This window comes from Lupinus angustifolius, chromosome LG06 (assembly GCF_001865875.1).
Source record: "Lupinus angustifolius cultivar Tanjil chromosome LG06, LupAngTanjil_v1.0, whole genome shotgun sequence".
In the NCBI taxonomy this organism is placed as follows: Eukaryota; Viridiplantae; Streptophyta; class Magnoliopsida; order Fabales; family Fabaceae; genus Lupinus; species Lupinus angustifolius.
The window spans coordinates 28599254-28621807 of record NC_032014.1 but is presented as its reverse complement, the minus strand read 5'-3'; the positions used below and the strand labels follow the sequence as shown (position 1 = coordinate 28621807).

The 22554-nt window shown below is 34.5% G+C and overlaps 2 protein-coding genes across 3 annotated transcripts; one reads left to right on the top strand and one right to left on the bottom strand.

Annotated features, from left to right (window-relative positions):
• Window positions 712-16935, top strand: LOC109350690 (helicase and polymerase-containing protein TEBICHI). The gene is made up of 27 exons (XM_019591948.1): window positions 712-868; window positions 1781-2229; window positions 2391-2580; window positions 2683-3513; window positions 3813-3877; window positions 4400-4505; window positions 4648-4848; window positions 4980-5177; window positions 6214-6375; window positions 6465-6704; window positions 6867-7079; window positions 7661-8011; window positions 8405-8557; window positions 8870-9091; window positions 9676-9894; window positions 10001-10121; window positions 10585-11759; window positions 11857-12054; window positions 13370-13629; window positions 14434-14623; window positions 14726-14833; window positions 15357-15709; window positions 15969-16077; window positions 16172-16312; window positions 16393-16489; window positions 16581-16644; window positions 16737-16935. The coding sequence occupies exons 1-27, from the start codon at window positions 833-835 to the stop codon at window positions 16804-16806; spliced, it is 6522 nt and encodes a 2173-aa protein (XP_019447493.1). The 5' UTR covers window positions 712-832; the 3' UTR covers window positions 16807-16935.
• LOC109350689 (BURP domain protein RD22-like) lies at window positions 18432-20732 on the bottom strand. 2 transcript variants are annotated; one of them, XM_019591946.1, is made up of 3 exons: window positions 20615-20732; window positions 20380-20500; window positions 18432-19592 (listed from the first exon to the last, which is right to left on the bottom strand). In XM_019591946.1, exons 1-3 carry the CDS (start codon window positions 20651-20653, stop codon window positions 18790-18792), a joined length of 963 nt encoding a protein of 320 aa, XP_019447491.1. In that variant the 5' UTR covers window positions 20654-20732; the 3' UTR covers window positions 18432-18789. The 2 variants fall into 2 exon arrangements, with proteins under 2 accessions (XP_019447491.1, XP_019447492.1); XM_019591947.1 differs by having other exon boundaries at window positions 20401-20500.

Below are 22554 nucleotides of genomic sequence, written 5' to 3'. Positions count from 1 at the left end.
GTTTGACTTGATCATGATCGAGCCTAAATAGAGTCAGGTCTCATCAGGTCTAGGGCCAAGTTCAGGTTCAAAAAATAGACCCAAAAAATATTTATGGCCGAGTAGGGGACAAACATGACCCGACCTGACCTGTCACATGACTACTCACTTATCATGTTTGTATGTGTCTCTATTCAATTGTGTATATAGTAATGACATTTTTTAGTCGAAAATATCATTGATTTTCTATTTTTTTTCATAATATATATGATTAACAATATATATGCATATATCATCTCATATGTCAAATTACATATATATAATAATAAGTAAAATAGTGAGAGTGTTTTATCTAAAATATGTATGCATTATATTTAATAAAGTTCATGGTCATGTTGATGTCAAAGGTTATCCCAACTAATATCTAGGGCATGGTTAATTTCGGTTCTAATGATACAAGAAAATGACTATATCAATATTTATGGTCGAGTAAGGGACAAACCTTATCCAATCCAACACATGCTCATCCCTAACCTTACTTAACAAAAATGTTTTTATTGGCCATAGAGGTCATTTGTAAAAAAACAAACATTTTAGGAATTTAAAAAATTATTGGGATGTGTAATTTTAAAGCATGGAATAAAAATTAAAACCCAAAATTATTTTCCCTTATCCAACAACCAATTAGAACCATTGCCCCAAAAATTTCAATTTCAATTTGAATTTGTGCTTTTGCTTTTGCTTCTGCTTCTTATATGTCTCAACTGCATGAGGAGGATTCAAACACTTCTCAAACGACGTCGTATTCATTACAAGACCTACTTTTCTTCATTTCATTGCCTTCTCTTCGTTCATGGCTTCTCCTTCTCCTCGCAATCGCATTCATAAGGTCCTCTCTTCTTTAATTTCATTCTATTCTATTTCATTCAACCATCTACGACACCGTTTCGTTCACTTCAAGAGCAATATCATTATCTGCATACCCATTTCTTCTTTCTCCCATTTTTACATCTTTCTTATTAAAAAAATGAAGAACTTGAATTTATTTACGTGGGAAAATAAACTAGACCAAGAAAAATGACATTTTTTGAACGTTGCTGCTTAATTTGTGTTTATTCTTATGTTGTGTTGGATGAAAATGAATATATGTGTTGGATGATGATAAAAACATGGTAGAATTTCGCCATATGTGTGGAGAAGAGTTTTACAAGTGTAAGAATAAGTAGGGGCAGTTTGTTTAAGTCTAAGAATAAGTGATCTTAGATTGCGTAAAATAAGTGTATTTCATCCCTTTCAAGTCTTTCATTTCCCTCCAAAATCCGACTCAAACATACCATAAGGGTTTTTTTGCGAGTTGGTTTCCAGAGAGGAATGAATAGAAAAAGAAGGATTGAGAGTCGTATCAAAAGTGTATTTTATATCTTTGAAGCCTTTCTCTTCATTCCATTGCCCTTCAGTAACCAACTCACAAATAGACTCTAAAGCTGTTCGAATTATGTTATATAAGTGTTTTTTTTCCGTCAAAATTTAGGTGGTTTTGTTGAGAATTAATCCCAAACAAACACACTATTTCGGATTAATGTAGCCTGCTTGCAAGATGTAGAGGGACCAAGAAAGACTATGGGCAAAACCATTAAAAGAACTTAGATTTGAATGGTTTGTTCATATACATGTTTTTTTAATAGATATTATGATGTACCCAAACTAACGTTTAAAGACTACCTAGTTGTTGTTGTGGTTTGCCTCTACAAACTCGATTGATTTTGTCTCGCTCAGTGTTTCTTGCTTATGTATAATGCAGTTTTATGCTTCAAAGAAAAGGAAAGCTGTGTCACCTGCCACTAAAGTTGGGAAATCTGAAAAAGGTGCAAGACATGGGGGTGATGGTTCTCCAAGTGCCAAAGGTACTTTGGACAGTTACTTGGTTGCATCGCAGGATGATTGCAATGCCGCCAGGCTATCAAACATGCCGGCTGATTCTTTGACTAGGAATGATTTGGTTAAGAGAAATTTAGCACTAGAGATTAATAGTGCTTCTGACAATGAACTTGATAAGCCACCTGTTTATTCGGCTCGAGGGCATCAAGAGTTTGAAGCTAACCAGCTGAGACCAATAAATGAATTACCCAAGGTGAGTAGCATGGAAGTTCAAGACCCTGTACAGGAAAACAACTGCAATGATTTCAAGCAGGGTGCAGTGAAGTCAGAACTCAAACATTTTGCAGAAGACTTTTTGTCTTTGTATTGCAGGTACGTCACTCTATCTATTTGAGAAATTGTATCTCTTTGTGAGCATCAAGTTTTGCATTCTAGTGGAGATGCACAATCAGGAATACTGTTGCAGGTTAATTTATTTGTTCTCTCTTCTTTTTTATTCACCTATTTCTAACATTAAACTATACCACCCGCAGTGATTTACGTCCGAGCATTAATTCACCATCAGAGATGAAAGTGGATGACCATAAGAGACGTGATTCCACGACATTAGAAGTGGAAAGTAATAGTCTAGCACAGAAGTTTAGTGACACTGGTAAATGTGGTGAAAACATCTCTAGTGCAAAGATCCCTGAAGACATCAAGTCTGGTTCCTGTTCTACAAAGGTTAAACCCAAATTGATACTAGTTTGGATTTTCTATCCAGATTTCTACTGCAGTTTATGATTAATATTTTGATATTTTGATGCCTTGCATTCTGTGTGGCAGGTTTCTGGTGGTGGTGATACTATGGCTCTTGACACAAGCTTGAGAAAATGTAGTTATACACCAAAATCACCTAAGAATATGGGTGAATACTGTACGCCTGGATCTTTGATTGTTAAAACACGTGTTAAGGAGACTCCAAAGTCAACACGTGGAAGCTCAATGTTTTCACCTGGAGAGGCTTTTTGGAATGAAGCAATTCAACTTGTTGATGGTTTGTCTGTTCCCATGGTTAATGGCTCTAAGGATACTGTCATGGAAGAGCGGCTTGAGATGGAGAGCTCATGTAATGTACAAAATTGTGATGGGAAGCCAAGGAAAATATTTGATGAAAGCAAAAGCAAACTCTGGAATACTGAAATGAGTACTTCACAAGGGTTGATTGGGATGCACACAAAAGATCCATTGAAAGAAGAGTCCAGGCTTCCTGTTAAGCATTTTGATTTTTCGTGTGAGGACAGTAATTTGGATGAAAAGACTATGCAAAATTGTTCTGCTGGTAATCTGACCAATATTAATTTTGGGGCTGGCAGAGGGTGTAAATCCGGTTCCTCGAAGGGTCATATGCATGGGAAGATGAATGAAGAGCAAGAAGATATTTTAGTAGATGCAATATGCAAGAGAGTGAATTTTTCAAGGCAGGATAATGTAAGTATGGCATTTAATTCACCCCTCTATGATGCTAGGACAGCCATTAGTGCACATGCTTCTGATGAAAGTACTCCTTCGAGTGGTGTATCACTTAATGATCATTTAGACCTAAACAGTTGGCTTCCACCTGAAATATGCAGCATATATAGAAAGAAAGGAATCTCAAAGCTTTACCGTTGGCAGGTACAGATGCATTTTATGTTGGAGTTTTTTTCCCCTTTCTCCCTATTTCACTATAAATACAGAATTCATCAATACATATAATATCCATATTTTTTGAATCCTGGCTGCTACTTTTTTCTCAAATGTTCTAGCATTGTGGTTGACTTGGGTCACTTTGGTTGAAGTAATCTTTTTCCCTGGAATTCTTATCTGTGGTCTGTGATGCAACTTTACTGACAACTAAGAAAATGATTTAAAAACATTAAGTTTCTGACATTTGTATGTTTAATCATTGTTTTCATTTATTCTCTATTTTATAGGTTGATTGCCTTCGGGTGGATGGCGTCCTACAAAGAAGAAATCTTGTATATTGTGCTTCTACAAGGTATTTTCTCATGTAACTCGAAATTACTATAAACCTTATGTCATATTTCTGTTCGACACTTTGATTTAAGATTCTCTTCTCTCAAAAGGTGGACGCTTTATAATAAATTTCATTTTCCAACATAAGGATTTTATTTAGAGTGAATGCTAGAATCTCAAATTTAGTAATGAATACCAAGAACAGTATGATGTGTTTAGGCAATAAATATGATTGTAATATTGTATTGTTTCATTTTATGTTCCTTCCCTTGTAATGAGCTTATTGTCTAATTGAATCTATAGATGATTTTATATTCTTGTTTCTGTTATTGCTGGAGTGTTTTATATTGTTTCTTTGGTATTCTGCAGCACGTCATCTGTGTTTTACACTTCATGTTCTTGACCTGATTCTCCTATTTTTATTTTATTTTCCGTTGTCAATTTATTTCACTATCCTTTTCTCTATCTTTGTCATGCTATCTTTCTTTGTCTTTTATTTGAGGAAGGCATATATGAATTGTTTTCTTGTTGCATCTTGCTACAGTGCGGGTAAGAGTTTTGTTGCTGAGATTTTGATGTTGCGGAGGGTGATAACAACTGGAAAAATGGCAATACTTGTTCTTCCATATGTATCAATTTGTGCAGAAAAGGTGATCTTCATCCGTCCTCCCGTCGTTTAAAAATTTAAAAGTTACGATTCAGGCTGTGCATGTTGTTTAAGAAGTCCAGTTGATAAGTGTTTCAAAATTTTCAAATTACCTAAGTATGATATTTTCATTTTGATTCATGTAGGCTGAACACCTTGAACGTCTTCTGGAGCCACTCGGTAAACACGTTCGTAGTTATTATGGCAACCAAGGTGGTGGGACTCTTCCTAAAGACACTTCTGTAGCTGTCTGCACAATAGAGAAGGCAAACTCGTTGATTAATAGATTATTGGAAGAGGGACGTCTATCAGAAATGGGAATTATTGTGATAGATGAACTGCATATGGTATCGTCAGTCATTATTTTCTAGTTATTTGTTCATGAATTCTTTTACTTGCTGCTTTTCCTCTATTTTCTTATTAGATTTTTGTGAAGTTTAAACTTAAAATGGAACTTGAATGCTACATTTGTTGACAGGTTGGAGATCGAAGTCGAGGTTATCTTTTAGAACTTATGTTGACAAAGCTTCGTTATGCAGCAGGGGAAGGTATTTCAAAATCAAGTTCTGAAAGTTCTGGTGGAAGCAGTGATAAAGCTGATCCTGCTCAAGGTCTGCAAATTGTTGGAATGAGTGCAACAATGCCAAACGTTGCAGCAGTTGCTGACTGGCTTCAAGTAAGCAGAATAACATGCATCACTAACTCCGAAACACATCAATGATTGAGCTGTCTCTCTCTTAGCCAGCTGTCCTATTCTGTTGTGATTTTTTATAGTATAATTGCTTCAACATAATATTTTCTATGTTAGTTGCATAATACATGTTTAATACTTTGAAATCTGAATTTTATCCACAAAAACAACTTAATGTGCTTTTCCTAAACCTTTCCTAATTCCTGAATGGCCTCTCTCTCTCTCTCTGTTGATTTATACCCCTTTGCTATTGGCCTAACTACCTAACCAACCCAAACAACTTCTTATTGTTACTAATTGATTTGTGTTCCAAATATTTTACCCCTTTATTTCCTATGCCTGTATCTAACAGTGTGTGTGTCTATCTGCTTGTTTATAAGAGAAAGTGGATGTGAATATGCAGTATTTTATTATTTTATCATTTGGTTTCTAAAATGACAAGGAAAAGTTTGTAGAAATGTAGACGTGGAAATGGCTGGCTGGTAAATAGTTGAAGTGCTGTATTGTTTAGATGTTGTGGTACATGTGTAAATCTACTCTTTACAAGGTGAAAATGATTAGCAGCCTTATAATTTGAACAGCCTAATGATTTTTAACAGGTAGTGGCTGTTATAGACAGGAGGCATCTTTTGCAAAGCAATATAATTATCAAGAATATCACTTTGCTTGGTCTGTGTCAGGCTTCTCAATGATAATGAAACATGAACACATTTATCTTCGGGTTTAGCAAAGACTTTTTAATTGTAGATATTTGATGCATTTCTTTATTTAGAAATCGTGTTTTGTTTTGATCTTTGGCACTTTCACTTTTTTAAAGTCTGGTATTTTACTTAGATCTTTATTGCATTCCTTCTTTCAAACACCTGTGTTTTCTTTCTAATTATCTATTTTCTTTTCATATTTTAAATTAATGACTAATTATTGCTGGCAGTCTCGAACATTTGACATTGTCACATTGGTGTAAATGGTTCTTTTTCTGATGGTTATCTTAAAATTCTGTTTGTCTCAAATTTGAATCAAGGCAGCATTATATGAGACTGAGTTCCGGCCAGTTCCTTTAGAAGAATATATAAAAGTTGGGAATTCCATTTATAACAAGAGTATGGAGCTCACTAGAACAATCTCAAAAGCCGCTGACCTTGGTGGTAAAGATCCAGATCATGTTGTTGAACTATGTAATGAAGTAGGTGCTTTAGAGTCTTTAATTACTACACCTCGTAATTCCAATATCTGAATAATTGTGGACATCTGATTTACTTTTTCACTTTTCAGGTTGTTCAAGAGGGACAGTCTGTGTTAATATTTTGCTCTAGCCGAAAGGGTTGTGAGTCAACTGCAAGGCATGTTGCGAAGTTCCTTAAAAGCTTTATTGCTGATGTTCATGAGAAAGATTGTGAGTTTGCTGATATTAATGCTGCCATTGATTCCTTGAGAAAGGCCCCTGCTGGGTTGGACCCCATATTAGAGGAAACCCTTCCTTGTGGTGTTGCATTTCACCATGCTGGCCTTACGGTAATTGCATTTTTTCTGTCTTGGGTTATGGCTTCCACTAACACTGTTGTTACACTTTCTTTTGTTTGCACAAGTTCCAATTTGATGTCCAGTTTGAGGAAATGCTGTGAGTTTTCTGTACCTACTCTCAAGGCGTAGGCCATCTTTTTTGCTTTTTCATAGGTTGAGGAACGAGAGATTATTGAAACCTGTTACCGAAAAGGCCTTTTACGTGTCTTAACTGCCACATCGACCTTAGCAGCTGGCGTTAATCTGCCAGCTAGGAGGGTGATTTTCCGCCAACCTAGAATTGGTCGTGATTTTATAGATGGTACAAGGTACAAGCAGATGGCTGGTCGTGCTGGACGAACTGGAATTGATACAAAAGGAGAAAGTGTATGGCATTTTTTCGTATGCTTTTGACTTCTGTGTATATAGGGTCTGTGGTTTGTTCCAGTACAATATGCAGATTTTGTATGGGATGTTTTCCTGTATATGTACTACTTGGTACTCCTTTTAATTTTTATTTATTATCCATTTATATTTGTCAATGAACATGATTTATGATAGATCATCATGACATCGTTCGATCCATGTAGCCGGCTCCACCTAGTGGGATAAAGACTTGGTTGTTGTTGTTGTTTTAGTATCCATTTACATTTGTACTTCATAGTGGATATATTTGTGTGTGTGTATATATATATATTGTGCGACAACCTTTCATATTAAGATTAAGAACAACAAATCTTGCCCATATAACCATACATGGTTGGTCAAGATTAAAAGTTTCCCAGTAGTTACATGAGCACTTTAAAAAGTCACATGCAATTTTCTAAGCTTGATCGTTCAAATAAGACTGGTTTTTTACATTGATATTAAAATTATTTATTTATTTGGCATATCTATGTGACACCGACTGCATTGTTTTGTTTTAATTATTTGAATCCAAGTGAAATTCCCTTTTTTAACCTACGTAGGTACTTATCTGCAAACCAGAAGAGATTAAAAAAGTTACAGGACTTCTTAATGGAAGCTGTTCGCCATTGCATTCCTGTTTATCTGAAGATATGAATGGAATGATTCATGCAATCTTAGAAGTTGTCGCTGGAGGAATAGTTCAAACTGCAAGTGATATTCATCGGTATGTTAGATGTACTCTTTTGAACTCCACAAAACCATTTCAAGAAGTGGTGAAATCTGCACAAGAATCCCTTAAATGGTTATGCCAAAGAAAATTTCTTGAATGGAATGAAGACACTAAGCTCTACAGTACCACACCTCTTGGGCGTGCATCTTTTGGCAGCTCTCTCTGTCCAGAAGAATCACTTGTAAATATCTCCCTACTTTTTATTCACCGCTCTCATGTATTTTCTTTTTTCTTAATTAGCTCCGGGTTTATTGTATTACTGGCTTTTCCCACCCTCTCGGTTTTGATACTCACACGGATGATTTAAATTTAGGTAGATAATTAGAGGTAGTTAGAGGTTAAGGCTCAACACAGTGGTAAGGTTGCTTGCCTTGTGACCTGGAGGCTATGAGTTCAAATCCTGTAAACTACCTCTTTGCTTATGATGGTAAGACTGTGTACATCAACCCTCTCTAGACCCCACTAGGTGGGAGCATCATGAACTGGGCCACCATTTTTAGATAATTAGAGGTAGTTGAGATGATCATGTTGTGATTGGCATTTATTAACCCATACTTTGTGGTTGATTTCTTAGATTGTGCTAGCTGATATTTCAAGGGCAAGGGAAGGATTTGTCCTTGCATCTGACCTGCATATAGTTTATCTGGTGACACCAATCAACGTTGATGTTGAGCCAGATTGGGAATTGTACTATGAGCGTTTCGTTAAATTGTCTCCTCTTGACCAGGTGAATTTCTTCTATCCAAATTTGCCTTTTCACTTAGTTTATTATAAAATGGTTGTCCTTTCTTGCTCTTGAATGACATACTATTAAACCTGCTTGAAGTTCAGCAGATGTTTACTACCACCTATCTTATGCTGCATGCATGATAGGTCATTTTCTACAGAAGGAACTTTATGTATAATGTGTACTGTTTGAATTGTATTTCTAGCTCCAGGGAGATCAATTTTTGAGACATTTTTATGTATGTAGATTTGACCAATTATGGAATCTTAGCATACTTGTGAATACTTTTAATTATATGTTTGCACTTTGCAGTCAGTTGGCAACCGAGTAGGTGTTACAGAACCATTCTTGATGCATATGGCACATGGAGCACCAATACGTGCCTCAAACAAGTCAAGAGATAATACAAGATGGTTGCACAATACAAGAGGAAATCAACTTGGGATCTCCAGTGGAACAGTTAACTCGGATGATCAAACACTTCGCGTCTGTAGAAGATTCTATGTTGCCCTCATTTTGTCACTACTAGTTCAGGTGCTTTTCTCCGTTGCTTGGACCTAATAAAAGAATATTATTAGGAAAAAGGTAAAAATAAGGACGTGTGCAATACACTACTAATACATAAATATTTAAATTGAGGTGTGCAATAATTTTGTTACCTCGCAATTTTGCTTTATAAAAAAGAGTCAGGGGTGACCATGGCATAGGCAGGTCAACCCCTGCCTCGGCCACTGACAACAACCAAACACAAATTAAGGCAGAAAGTTAACGCAGCTTTCCTATTCGTTTGCATCTAACCATGAAAAATTGTTGAAAGGAACCATGTGAAGAGAACTGAAGATAAGTCATGAAAACAATCTGTAGGTGTAGAGAAAAGGTTTTATTCTCTCTTCAATTATTATTGAGTCATACATAGGGGATTTGTAGCCAGCTATGGAGAGCCAAAATACTCCAAAAATGGTAAAGTACCAGTGTCATAAATAAAACAGAACTGTATTTTATTGTACGTTATCAGTTGCATTATTGAATTAACTTTCTTCTGCTTCCTCTCAAACTTTATTCCCCCTTTCCATATAACCCCTAAAATTTGTTGGCTCTTTTATCATTATTTTATGAAGGAAGCTCCTGTGGGTGAGGTCTGTGAAGCATTTAAAGTTGCAAGAGGAATGGTTCAAGCCTTGCAAGAGAATGCTGGAAGGTTTGCATCTATGGTTGCTGTGTTTTGTGAGAGGCTTGGATGGCATGATCTTGAAGGCATAGTTGCTAAGTTTCAAAATCGTGTATCATTTGGGGTTAGAGCAGAGGTCGTTGAACTTACCACCATTCCCTTAGTTAAAGTAAGTACACCAAGTTCTATAACAGTTTGACATACTCCATACCTTTAAATAGCTTATGGCTTGTATTAGCACTCAATGTTATGCCTTGTTGTCATTTGATATGCAGGGTTCTCGAGCCAGAGCACTCTATAAAGCAGGTCTACGTACACCTCTTGCAATTGCCGAAGCATCCATTCCTGAGATAGTAAAAGCACTTTTTGAATCTTCGTCATGGGCCACAGACGAAGGTGATTTGTGAAAGTTATCAGTGAGCTTTTTTATTTTTTATGTGTTATAGGTTGAGAGTGTATTATTGATGTTTTATTACTTGGAATTAGATATGGTAAATTATGAATTGAAAATCATTTAATTAACATCTTTCGTGCTGCGTCTTTTCAATCAGTGTTTCCTTCAATTTACTTTCAAGTGGGATGCCATTAGTAATGCACTATACTTTTTTATTTGTCCAAGTTTCTCTTTTTGTAGTGGTTGTTATACTGCTTAAATTCATTGCATCAATCTTTTAATTTGATGTCTGCGAAGCTGATATGAGTTTTCCTATAGTTCTTCTATTAAGAAGGATGTAGTAGTGGTCAATGGTTTGCCTACATGCATGATTTATGATAGAACATTATGGTATCATTTGACCCATGCAGCCTATAGGCTCGGTTGCTGTTGTTGTATTGAGAGTTGATTTCATTTCTTTCGAAGGTTCTGCCCGGAGGATCTCACAATTTAGTGTAGCCAAGAAGATAAAGAATGGTGCTCGGAAGATTGTTCTTGACAAAGCTGAAGAGGCAAGGGTTGCTGCTTTCTCAGCCTTCAAGTCACTTGGATACAATGTCCCACAGTTTGCTCCACCCATATTATCTGCTGCTGCAAGTGATTCTATCAGGAAAGAAGCTGGAAGTCCCTCGGGAAGTGACACAGCTGATACTAGTCATAGCGTCGTTGCTGCAGACCACATCAATAATTCTAATAAATTTCCTTTAGTAAAAGAAAGAGGTGACTTAGTAAAATCATTGGACAATGCTCCTCTGGCTCCTGTAGATGGAAAACTAGGCAGAGAGATGCCATATAGCATTTCTACTGAAAAGTCTGAAGTTCCAGTTGTAGGATCTACGAGGAATGAGCTAAAGGCTACTTTTAACCTTACAAAAAATTCAGATATGACCACTGTTTCGGTCCAGTTACAGAAAACAAATGATAAAACAAGTATACATGAAGGGGGTCATGCTCGTGGTATAGATGAACACCAGAGTGGAAATTTGGCCAGTGGTAATGGGGTTAGTTCCAGTCAGAGAGGTCCCATTAATGCAGTTAGTAGTCTTGGTGGGCTTGATCAATTTTTGGATCTATGGGATACTATTTCAGAGTTCTACTTTGATATCCACTACATCAAACGCATGGAACTGCACTCTGCTGCCCCATTCGAAATACATGGCATGGCCATCTGTTGGGAAGGTTCTCCTGTGTACTACATTAATCTTCCCAGGGATATTCTGTTGTCTGACAGTAGAAAAAATGGCTGTTTACCGTTGAGTGGACACAGTCCTAAGCTGAAAGTTTCATCTTCAAATTCTAAGGAGGGCTTGGAGATTGCTATGCATAGATGGAGCAGAATTAGTAAAATATTAGGGGACAAAAATGTCAGAAAGTTTGCCTGGAATTTGAAGATTCAGATTCAGGTGCTGAAAAAACCCACTGTTTCAGTTCAGAGATTTGGCTGCCTGGACAATCTTGGAAATACAGTGGACCTTGAAATTGTAGACAATTCATACGTATTATTGCCCCATATCCATGTTAAAGATGCAATTGACATGTGTGTTGTGGCTTGGATTCTTTGGCCTGATGAAGAGAGTAGCTCCAAACCTAACCTGGATAAGGTAATAGAAATAGTTGTATTGCAAAAACTGCATATATCTGGTGTCATTATGTCATTGCTTTGTAGAGTAGTGTTAACATTTATGTTTGATAATTTAGGAGGTAAAGAAGAGGTTATCAGCTGAGGATGCTGCAACAGCTACTCAAAGTGGCAGGTGGAGGAATCAGATGCGAAAAGCTGCTCATAATGGTTGCTGCCGTCGGGTTGCTCAAACACGAGCATTATGCTCTGTTCTTTGGAAACTACTTGTTTCTGAGAAACTTGTCGAAGTGCTTATGGGAATCGAAATTCCATTGGTAAGTGTCTACGATTCTTTGGTTTGCTTAAAATTTGGTTTAATGTCTGATTTGTATTTTACAATGTAAGATGCACCTCCTTGTGTTTTGATGCATGTCTGTACATGTCAAATTAAAATATAAATTATAATAATGAACATTTCATAAAATAAAAGAATGTTGAACAATTTCTAGATTCAGTTAGAGCATCTCAGGGACATTGCTGGAGACATCTTGAACATTAACTTATCACATCTTGTTCTTTTGTCATGGTCTCATGGATTTTGTTTTAAAGATTTTTAATACTTGCAACATTAAAAAAATGAATGATAGAAAGGTAATTTGTTGATATTGCATCTTGGTAGTTAGTATATTCTATATAGTTTTAAACTTATACTTTGGCTGATTGAATGCTAGGGTTGGGATGTTGAAAATAATTCCACTTTGGATCACATGAATTTTTTGCTGTTGCGTCAATTTAATCAACTTTTACTCATCACTAACCATCCTTTCTCATCTGATTTCATATTTAATTGTAAGTGCTTCAACACACCAACTCGAGGGGTCATCTCCCTTCATATTTGGCTAAACGTTGCTAACAGATAATTTGACACCAGTCTAAGACTTGGCACACACCACTTAGTAATTCATTGCAAAAAGCGATTTGATCATGCTAACTACTAAATTATAAAATACTACCTCCGGTCCTTTTTATAAGACCTTTTGCATAGTTTCACACGAATTAAGAAATGTTGTAAATTAGTATCATTGAGTTTGTTAACAAGTAGATGTAGTTTTCAAAAATTGCCCTTCATTAGCGGTCTCTTTCCACTTAATTAAATAATTTCTCTTTGTAATCAATTAATGCAATGGTATTTTGGTAACAAAAGCAATTAATGTACATAAAACTTTGAAAAGAGTCCATAAAAAGGATTATAACTAAAATCTTAAAATGGTCTTATGAAAAGGACCAGAGATAGTAATTATCATGTTGATGTTGCATGAACATTAATAAAGACAAAGGTAAACAAAAGTATATATGTGATCAAAAGGCTGATATTGGCTTTTAATGGAAAATGTATCATATGATTATTTGTCCTTTTTATGGAGCTTAATAAAACAGCCTTGGAATAATTTGAATTGTTGTGGGTGTGATATAATTGATACAGATCTTATCCTGTATATATCATCATTTGCTTTTGTTTTCTCTCCCACTCCCTCTAAATTTGTCTTCAACAGTGTCAACCTGCAAAATTGATGTTACTTACGAGCTCAATTCTTCCAAATGCTTACTTGCTTTAAGTATTTGATGTTACTTATAACACTTCTGTTTTAGTTGAATGTTCTTGCTGACATGGAGCTTTGGGGAATTGGTGTTGACTTGGAGAGATGCATCCAGGCTCGTAAATTGTTGGTAAAAAGGCTAAGGTATCTTGAGAATGAAGCTTATAAACTGGCTGGGATCAAATTTTCATTGAGTATGCCAGCAGATATTGCCAAGGTGCTATTTGAACACTTGAAGCTGCCTATACCTGATAGTCGAAATAAGGGAAAACAACATCCAAGTACGGACAAGCACTGTTTGGATGCATTGAGGTATTAAGCGCATTTTCTTTTCCCCTTTGTAGCTCATAATCCATATTAAATAGAATCTTGCAATATTTCTTTATGATTTCCGATTGTTTTGAAGGTAATTAGAAAAGAAGTACACGAGTAAATAACACTCACCTCCCTTGAGGTTTCGAAACCTATGCCCACACCTCTAGTTTCAAATTTTATAGAAAGACATCCTAATATATGGGTTGGCTACGTAATTACAGTCAAGTATGCATCATTCCAGTCGAAAAGAATCTATTAGCACTTTTTGGCATCCCTTTGGTGCTCTGCCCATGATTTTCTTAGTAAGGTTTCTGTGGTACCCATGCAGAGGGATTGACATGATAGCTGCATTGCGCTATGACTTACATTTACTGTTTCTTTGTGTCTGTAAGAATGTCTTTTCCTCTTCTGTACTATTCTCTTCTCATATAATAATACTTTTTTTGTTATAAAAAAGGAGCATGTTAAGAAAGATTTGTGCCTTGCAATTGGTAATGTTTGGTTTCTTAGTGGTTACTCATAATGAAGTTATATGTTTATAGTCATATTACAATGAATCTTCCCATAATTTGCATGAGTTATTAATATACCTGCTGCACTCACACGATGATGTCCAATGTTGAAATTGGCGACAGGGCTGTATTTCTACTATGCTGGAAGGTGTGCACGTTTTTGAATGTATCATATTTTTGAAATTTCAAACTTTGTATGTCTACTCTAATTTCAAAATGTGCAACTAGGAACACTCCTTTGTATTCTTTATTTGCTAACCATCTTCGCCGAATTTTGGTGATATTTCAGGCATGAACATCCTATAGTTCCAGTCATTAAAGAGCATAGAACACTGGCCAAGCTCTTGAACGCTACGCTAGGATCAATTTGTTCTCTGGCTAGGCTATCTGTAAGCACACAGAAGTACACATTACATGGTCACTGGCTCCAAACATCCACAGCAACCGGTCGGCTCTCAATGGAGGAACCTAATCTTCAGGTTTGAATTATTTTAGCAGCATTTTCTTTTCTTTTTTCCTTCCTTTTTCTTGTAGTTAACTGCTATATTCAGTGTTTTAAACTATTGTTTTGAGTAACGCAGTGTGTTGAACATGCGGTGGAGTTCAAAATGAATGAGGATAAAAATGGAGGTGATGCTGATGACAGTTGTTGTACAATTAATGCTCGTGATTTCTTTGTTCCTACTCAGGTGATAGCCATTTAACTACCTTGGGATTGCTACTTGTGTTATCTGTTTGTTATTATGTTTGTAGACTTATAACTTATTTTTATAAAATTAATTATTGTAAAACTCTTCCAGATCAGAACTCTTAACATCAATCTAGAAGACATACTTATTATAATTTGTTTTACTAGTGCTGCTAGTTTTTACAGATTCCAGGCTAATTATGTAAATTGTCTACTTTTGGTTCCTTAGTTTTTGTTTTCTCTATGTATTGTGCTTTTTGATCGTATGAATAAATCATGATATGGGATAATTTCCCCATACTTTGATGTCTGATCTTACCTTTAAGTCTTTAACAGTAACTGATTAAAGCCTTGTGTTAAAATACTCGGTGTACTTGTGTTCTACCACGACAACAACCAAGCATTTATCCCACTAGGTGGGGTCGGCTACATGGATCGGACGATCCCATAATGTTCTATCATAAATCATGCTCTATGATATGGTCTACATGTGTTCTATTCTTATTTATTTCTTTTGATTGCAGGACAACTGGTTGCTGTTAACAGCAGATTATTCTCAGATAGAATTGAGGTTGATGGCACACTTCTCTAAAGACCCTTCACTTATTGAACTTCTCAGTGAGGCCGATGGTGATGTCTTTACAATGATCGCATCGAGATGGATTGGGTGTCCTGAGGCTTCTGTCGGTTCTCATGATAGAGATCTGACCAAAAAGATGGTGTATGGCATTCTTTATGGTATGGGTGCCAATAGCCTTGCAGAACAACTCGATTGCACTTCTGATGAAGCTTCAGAAAAGATTCGGAACTTCAAAAGAACTTTTCCGGGTGTCGCTTCCTGGCTTCTGGAAGCTGTTGCATCGTGTCGTAACAAAGGGTGAGGGGAACTTATTCTACTTTTCTTATGCTAACACAGCTATTTAACAGTCATCCAATAATTGAGATGATATTGAAAATTTTGTCCCACTTTCTTTTGTTTTCTTGTTTGTGATCTCTATAACTAACCATGTAGAAAAACTATGTTTATTAATACCATAGGTCTTTTAGTTTTGCACTAGTAGAAACAACATATTTTGTTAAAACTGAGTTGCATTTTGACCATATTCGTTAAATACATTTCGATATGCACGATCCAGTTACGTGGAGACCCTTAAGGGAAGAAAACGATTTCTGTCAAAAATAAAACTTGGCAACAGTACAGAAAAATCAAAAGCTCAGAGGCAAGCTGTGAATTCCATTTGTCAGGTATGATATAACTTTTCATTCTTTCAGATGGGGGTTTATGTTTCCTTAAGAACTTATTAGTATTCATGTTAGTTTTCTTTCTTCAACCCCCCAGGGATCTGCAGCTGACATAATCAAGATTGCAATGTTACGAATTTACTCGGTAATTGTAACTGGAGTCGATAGCGCGGATTCCAGTTCTTCAGTAGCAACTAAGTTCAGCATGCTTAAAGATCATTGCCGGATTCTATTACAGGTTAATTTTATAGGATTTGTATTCTGTTAGTACCATTTTTCCTTGTTTTTTCCTCAATATTGTTAGTGATTGATAATCAGGTACATGATGAACTAGTTTTGGAAGTTCATCCTTCTATGATAAAAGAAGCTGCCATGTTATTACAGACATGCATGGAGACAGCAATTTCACTCCTTGGTTTGTATTATATAAGCACTTTTGTATTATATAACACTTTTTTATTATAATGTAAATCACTTATTTACTGATTACATTTATGTTCCTGCAGTTCCTCTCCAAGTGAAACTTAAGGTTGGAAGAACATGGGGATCTTTGGAATCATATACACCTGAGACAATGTTAAAATATGATGCTCAAATCAATGAACCTTGATGCACAAATGCTACTGTTTTTCATGTTAGCAGAAGAAAGAATTTTGGTGATGAGGCTTTCACTGTGTAATCTTGGATGAGTTGGAGTGTTTAGCAAGTAACAATACTGATATGATTCATTAAATCATTTTTTATGTATAGGAATTGGAAAATAATTTTTTTTTTTTTTTGCATAGAAATGTATATATACACAATTCAATATGGCTTTTAAGGCTCAATTGGAAATAATAATGAGATGTGATCATGTCTTCACCATAGAGTGTATCATTAGAAATTAATTAGAGGGAACAAATTACCTCAAATTAGTCTCTAAAAAATTATGGGATACTTTTGATCTCTAGAAAAATATATGCCCATTTAGTCTCAAAATTATAAATACAAGTTATATTAGTCCTTGGTTAATTTTAATTGGAATAACAAATGCTTTTATTACAAACTAAGTTGCCATGCAATTGGCTTTTTTAGGGATTAATCATATGTTAAAATGTTAAATCAAATGGAAGGAAAGTGATTAAAAGACTAAAGTGGTTCATGTCTGTAATTTTGAGATATTAAATTAAGATGGAAGGACAATAGTATCACTTGCATAGTTGGTCGTAAGTGATTCATGAATATGGTAGTTAGAATCAAGATTTTATTTAGGATCGGGAAGGGAGTCAAAGATTGTAAACCTAAGATCGTAGCATGACTCGTAAGATCTTACTTATCAATATAAAGGTACAAAAAATTATACATATATATATATATATATCTACTATTAGAGATCAAGATTTTTGGATAGATAAATAATATCCAATATAAAGAATTTAAAAAGGTTCACTTGTTTGAATATTATTTTTCTTCTAGGTAATTATATGTTTTAGTGTAGTTAAGAGTATATATGTTTTTATATTTAGAAAAATAAGTTCATAAAAGAAATGGGTCTCCTTAGTTCATAAAAAGTATTAGAGACTTAGATAAATAAACATAAATAGGCCTCTTTAAACAAATAACTAGAAATGGGCTTGAACCGATCCATTGTTTTAACTTTTAAACTTAGTGAAACCTTAATTTAAGTTGAGTCGTCTCCTTCCTTCCATTTTGCAACAAAACATCATAATACATAGAAAAAGAAAAGTGAAGAAACAGTGAACATAGAAAGGAGAGAAAGAAGAGCATAACAAATGAGAGAAATGGTCTTGTAAATCGTAAAATCATGCGATCACACGAGGGATCGCGATTTTAACTACCATGTCATGTATGTTCATTTATGCTAGCAAAACAATCTATTTAATTATATATTGGATTAAACCATTTAAATTGAAAGTCTTCAAGTTTGTTCATGTTAGAGACTAGAGTGAACTTAGAGAATGGTTTAGTTGTTAGAGAAGAAGGATTAGTCTATGAGTTTAATGAAAGATTTCTTAATCAAATGTCATCATTTTGCAAGTTTTTCTTCCCAGATTGAAGTTCATGGTACTTTATGAATTTCAAGCTTAGATATTTATAATTATATAAATTATTTGATATCAGCATATTCTTTACATGTTTTCCTTATTCTTTACATGTTTTCTCTTTCATTGAACTTATTATCATATTAATCATCAATTTGAGAGGTTTTTAAAACCTCATGTGAGATATACTCGAAATTACGTATAATTTTATCATTCAAACCTACATACTTGCCAACCATCGATGAACTGATTGGATTGACCAACCAAAGTTAGCCTCATTTGTGTATCTAAAATCCAAAAAATCAAAAAACAAAGACTTTCAAAGTTCACTTTATCATATTAGCACATATGTAATATTACATCACAAGCAAATATATCACACTTAAAGTTGTAAAAGTAAACATAGTAGTTGGCATACAATTTGATAGAAAGGTAATCCAGGTACTATGATTCAATTCTATAGCTCATGCACGCTATTCAAAGAAAAAAAGACTTATTATTTTTATGTCGATGTACGACAACTTTCAGGTTTACAACGCAAAGTACTGATACTGCTTTGCGCTATAAACCTGAAAGTCGAAAGTCGTCGCATATAGACATACAAATAACATTATTGGAGAGTAAAAACTGCATAGTTATTAAAGGATTTCACAAATGGCATTTGTTGTTTCTTCTACTTGAGAAGCCACACAACATGATCTTCAGGGAGGAAGTGGCAAATAGGAACAGTTCCTGGTTGAACTTTGAGGACTTTGAAGGCCAAATGTTTAGGGTTCCATTTTGATGTATCTGTGTGGCACACTGCTATAGCTTTGACTCTGCTTCCATTAGCACTTTCCAAAGGTACAAAATATGCTTTTGTTGTATCTGTTTTGTGACAATAAAACACTGCATAAGGGTAATTCTGTTTATGGCATACAACAACATTGTTATCTGCTAAATTCTTAACTCCTTGTGTTATGGTATATTTCTGTAACTTGGTTTCATTTTCTGCTTTTTCTGTGGAGAAGGCCTTAATATTTTTACCAAGCTTGGAAGTGGCGAAATCGACCATGGACTCGAGCGAAGTTGCGCAATACTTTTCCTCTCCCTTAAGTCCTTTCGCTTCGCACTCGTTGATCGTGTTTTTCATAATCTTAGCCTCGTCCGACCCTGGCTCGACTGAAAGCTTGTTCAATATGTCTTTCACCTTGTTTGACGAAAAGGGTATTGAATCCGCGACTTGTCGAGGCAGGAATGTCGCTTCGTTCGAGGCCTTGGTGAAGTGTGAGTTCAATTTCGTTCCGCGATGCAAGTCCTTTTCCATGAAGAACAAGACCACATTGGGATCATCATGTGATTGTGTCTCACTAGCAGCATAAAGGTAATCAAATGGAGAATGTCCAACTCCAACATTAACATTAGTTCCACTTCCATGATATCCCTTATATACACCAACATTTACACCACCATATCCAAGTTTCTCTTCTTTCTGATCTGCAATTTTAGCCAACTTTAGTTAAAAGCATTGAAACACAATTCTCTCAGTTTGGTAGAGAATCGTGAATTGATTCTTGCATACCAATTCGTGGTTTTTTGTGAGTTGGTTCCCTGTAAGGAACAGACCAAGTTTTCACCTACCGTTTAATTTAAATAACAAACAAACAAAAAAAGTAATTGGTGATGTGCACTCACCTATATGTTACAACAAACAAGAAAGAAACTTATCATAGCGTTGTGCATGAATAAGAAACGGTTGTGCACGGATGTATGAACTAAGTTAATGATAATAACGTAAGTATAAAGAGCATACCAAACATATCAATTAAGGACAAGGTAATGTATCAACTAAGGAAACATATCTCTAACATACCTATATTTTGATAGGGTAAAGCATACCGTGTACTATATACCGGTACCGTACCAAAGAGAACTCTGTATCAGGTGACTCAGTTAAAAGAACAAATTGATTTATACAATGAAATGATACACTCCTTATGTATTCCTCATTCTCATACTACATGATATAAATAACAAGGATAAAATTTATGTCTATAATATATATATATATATATATATATATATATATATATATATATATATATATATATATATATATATATATATATATATATATATATATATATATATATATATATATATATATATATATATATATGGAATTAATTCAAAGTTGTATCAACAAAAGTTTGAATCCATTTGTTCCTATGATCAGTTATATATATATATAAATAAAATAAGCATGAGTTTAGCACATAGGTACCATTTGAATTAGTGTACTGACCAAAGTGAAGCAGATCAGTGATGGATTTCGGTATAGGAGTGTTCGGAAGCATCGATTTCCAGTAAAGTTCGGGACGTAATGCAGCATTCGTCGCAACTATCTGCATTTCGTAGTAAAACTTATCATTAATTTTTCAGAAAAAATATCATATATACAAAATAATAAAAACTTTGAAGCTTGCAACAAAAATAGAAGTGGAATTGAAAACTCTCACCATTACAAAAGTAATGATGGGAAATAGATGAAATTTCATATTGGATTAGTGAAGCTGAAAAATCAAATGCCTATAGATGAATAAAGTGATTAAGTGAAGTTGAGAATGAATTATAATCTAAGTTAGTTGTAGCTTTTTATATAGTGAATGGTTTATAAAGTAGATTGCTTAAAGAACAAGAATTGGCCACAAATTTTATCAAACAGCTTATTAGTATCTTCAATTCAACTACCAATGGCTCAACCCCTATAGGTGCTCTTTTATGACTATAGGAAACAAATTTGGCTTAAAAGTTGATAAAAATCTAGTTTGGTTGAACATGTGGCTTGGACAAAGGGAAAGAAATCAGAGCACATCTTTTGTCCTAAATTGTGTATTGTTGTACGTATCCCTTTTTTGTTATTAGTCGGAAAATGTAAAATTAATATATATTTAATTCATGTTTTACTTTATGGATAATAAGAAACAAATGATATACGGAGTGGTACATAATTTGGAACATAAGGTGTGGCTTTAAGAAATAGTTACAAAGTAGCTTAAGAAACACCAAGGACCCAAAATCCATGATATAAATGTATTGTATATAGTTATTTCTTATGATCAAGTTTTACTAATGTCAAAATGTTCATACCTTTACAATTATAAAAGGTAAGAGAAAAGTATAAGCAAAAAAGTGATTGTTTTCTTTCCTTAAAGTACAACATATTGGTAAGTAATAGTGTTATTAAAAGTGAACTCATCATCAAATTAGTTAGGATGTTGAGTTATTAGTTCAATGATTTAATTAATGAATCATTCATTAAATCATAAATCAATTATGTTATATATTGACTCTAGTACCATAGAGTGCAATATTGAATATGAGGAGAAAAATAATTTTCTTAATTTTTAAATTCTTTTAATCAAAAATAACTTAAAATCATGTCTGTTGAAAATTAATTTTTATCACGTGTCATAATCTTTATTCAGTATTGGACTCTCCAATACTTGACATAATCTGAATTATTAATATTTAAAATATAATATATAACATAAAAAATGCATATGGTTATGTGCTTACCATATATGTAGAAGGCTTTATGCTTGGGGATTCTACTAGGGTTTTTTTTACTATTAAAGGTATCCTCTCATTCAACGAGTAAGGAATTAAACTCTTTTGGGGTGTATGATAAAAATTAAACTCTTGATTTTTTATCATCCTAAAAATCTAACAGCGAAATACTAAGATTGTGTTAAGGCGCGATTAATATTTTTGCAAAAATAGCAGTTTAGGCTAGTTTGTAGGGGTTCAACTATACAAGTAGTCCTGGTCCGATTTTAATAAGAATGGGGTAAAAGAGATTTTGTTCCATTCTTTTGTAGTTATAAGGGTGAGATAACAAGATAGAATAAGACTATCAATGTAGCCTATGCTATCATGTTACCTATGCGTTTTCTGACAGTATATTTTCAATTAGGAGCTAATCTTAAACAAAGCTAAACTATATTTACTCAACTTTAAAATCTTGTATATTAAGTGAATTCACTTATATTGAGCATTTCATATAATCATTGTTTGTTTTGGTTTGCATATGCGAATTCTAAAGGCTTAAAATGGATCCTTAATAATAAGGTATTTTATTTTTAATTCTTCGTGTTGAAGGAAAACCACTATTTCTGAGTGTTTTGGTATGCTTGATTTCTCTATTATTTTTTTGTCTCCCACATGTATTTTCATACTGGAGGCAATCATTTCTGAGTTAAGAATATTTACAGGTATATAGGGCTAACTCTTCCGGCCGGTATTTTTTTCATCCACAACACTCGAACCGGAGACATTATTTAAGGGAAAGCTTGATTTCCCGATTGAATAAGAATGATGTTTGTCATAGTGAGAAAAAGTAGATATTGTTCTTATTTTATGAGGAGTTGTAGTAAATTATAAAATAATGTGTGAGACC

Bases quoted from the DNA above. Each gene is read 5' to 3' on its own strand.
- LOC109350689 (XM_019591946.1), bottom strand. From the start codon at position 20,653: ATGAAATTTCATCTATTTCCCATCATTACTTTTGTAATG. The intron at 20,501-20,614 runs GTGAGAGTTTTC...TACGAAATGCAG, and splicing joins CCATCATTACTTTTGTAATG to ATAGTTGCGACGAATGCTGC. The intron at 19,593-20,379 runs GTACCTATGTGC...CTAAAATTGCAG, and splicing joins TCAGTACACTAATTCAAATG to ATCAGAAAGAAGAGAAACTT.
- LOC109350690 (XM_019591948.1), top strand. From the start codon at position 833: ATGGCTTCTCCTTCTCCTCGCAATCGCATTCATAAG. The intron at 4,506-4,647 runs GTGATCTTCATC...TGATTCATGTAG, and splicing joins TATCAATTTGTGCAGAAAAG to GCTGAACACCTTGAACGTCT. The intron at 15,710-15,968 runs GTGAGGGGAACT...TGCACGATCCAG, and splicing joins GCATCGTGTCGTAACAAAGG to TTACGTGGAGACCCTTAAGG.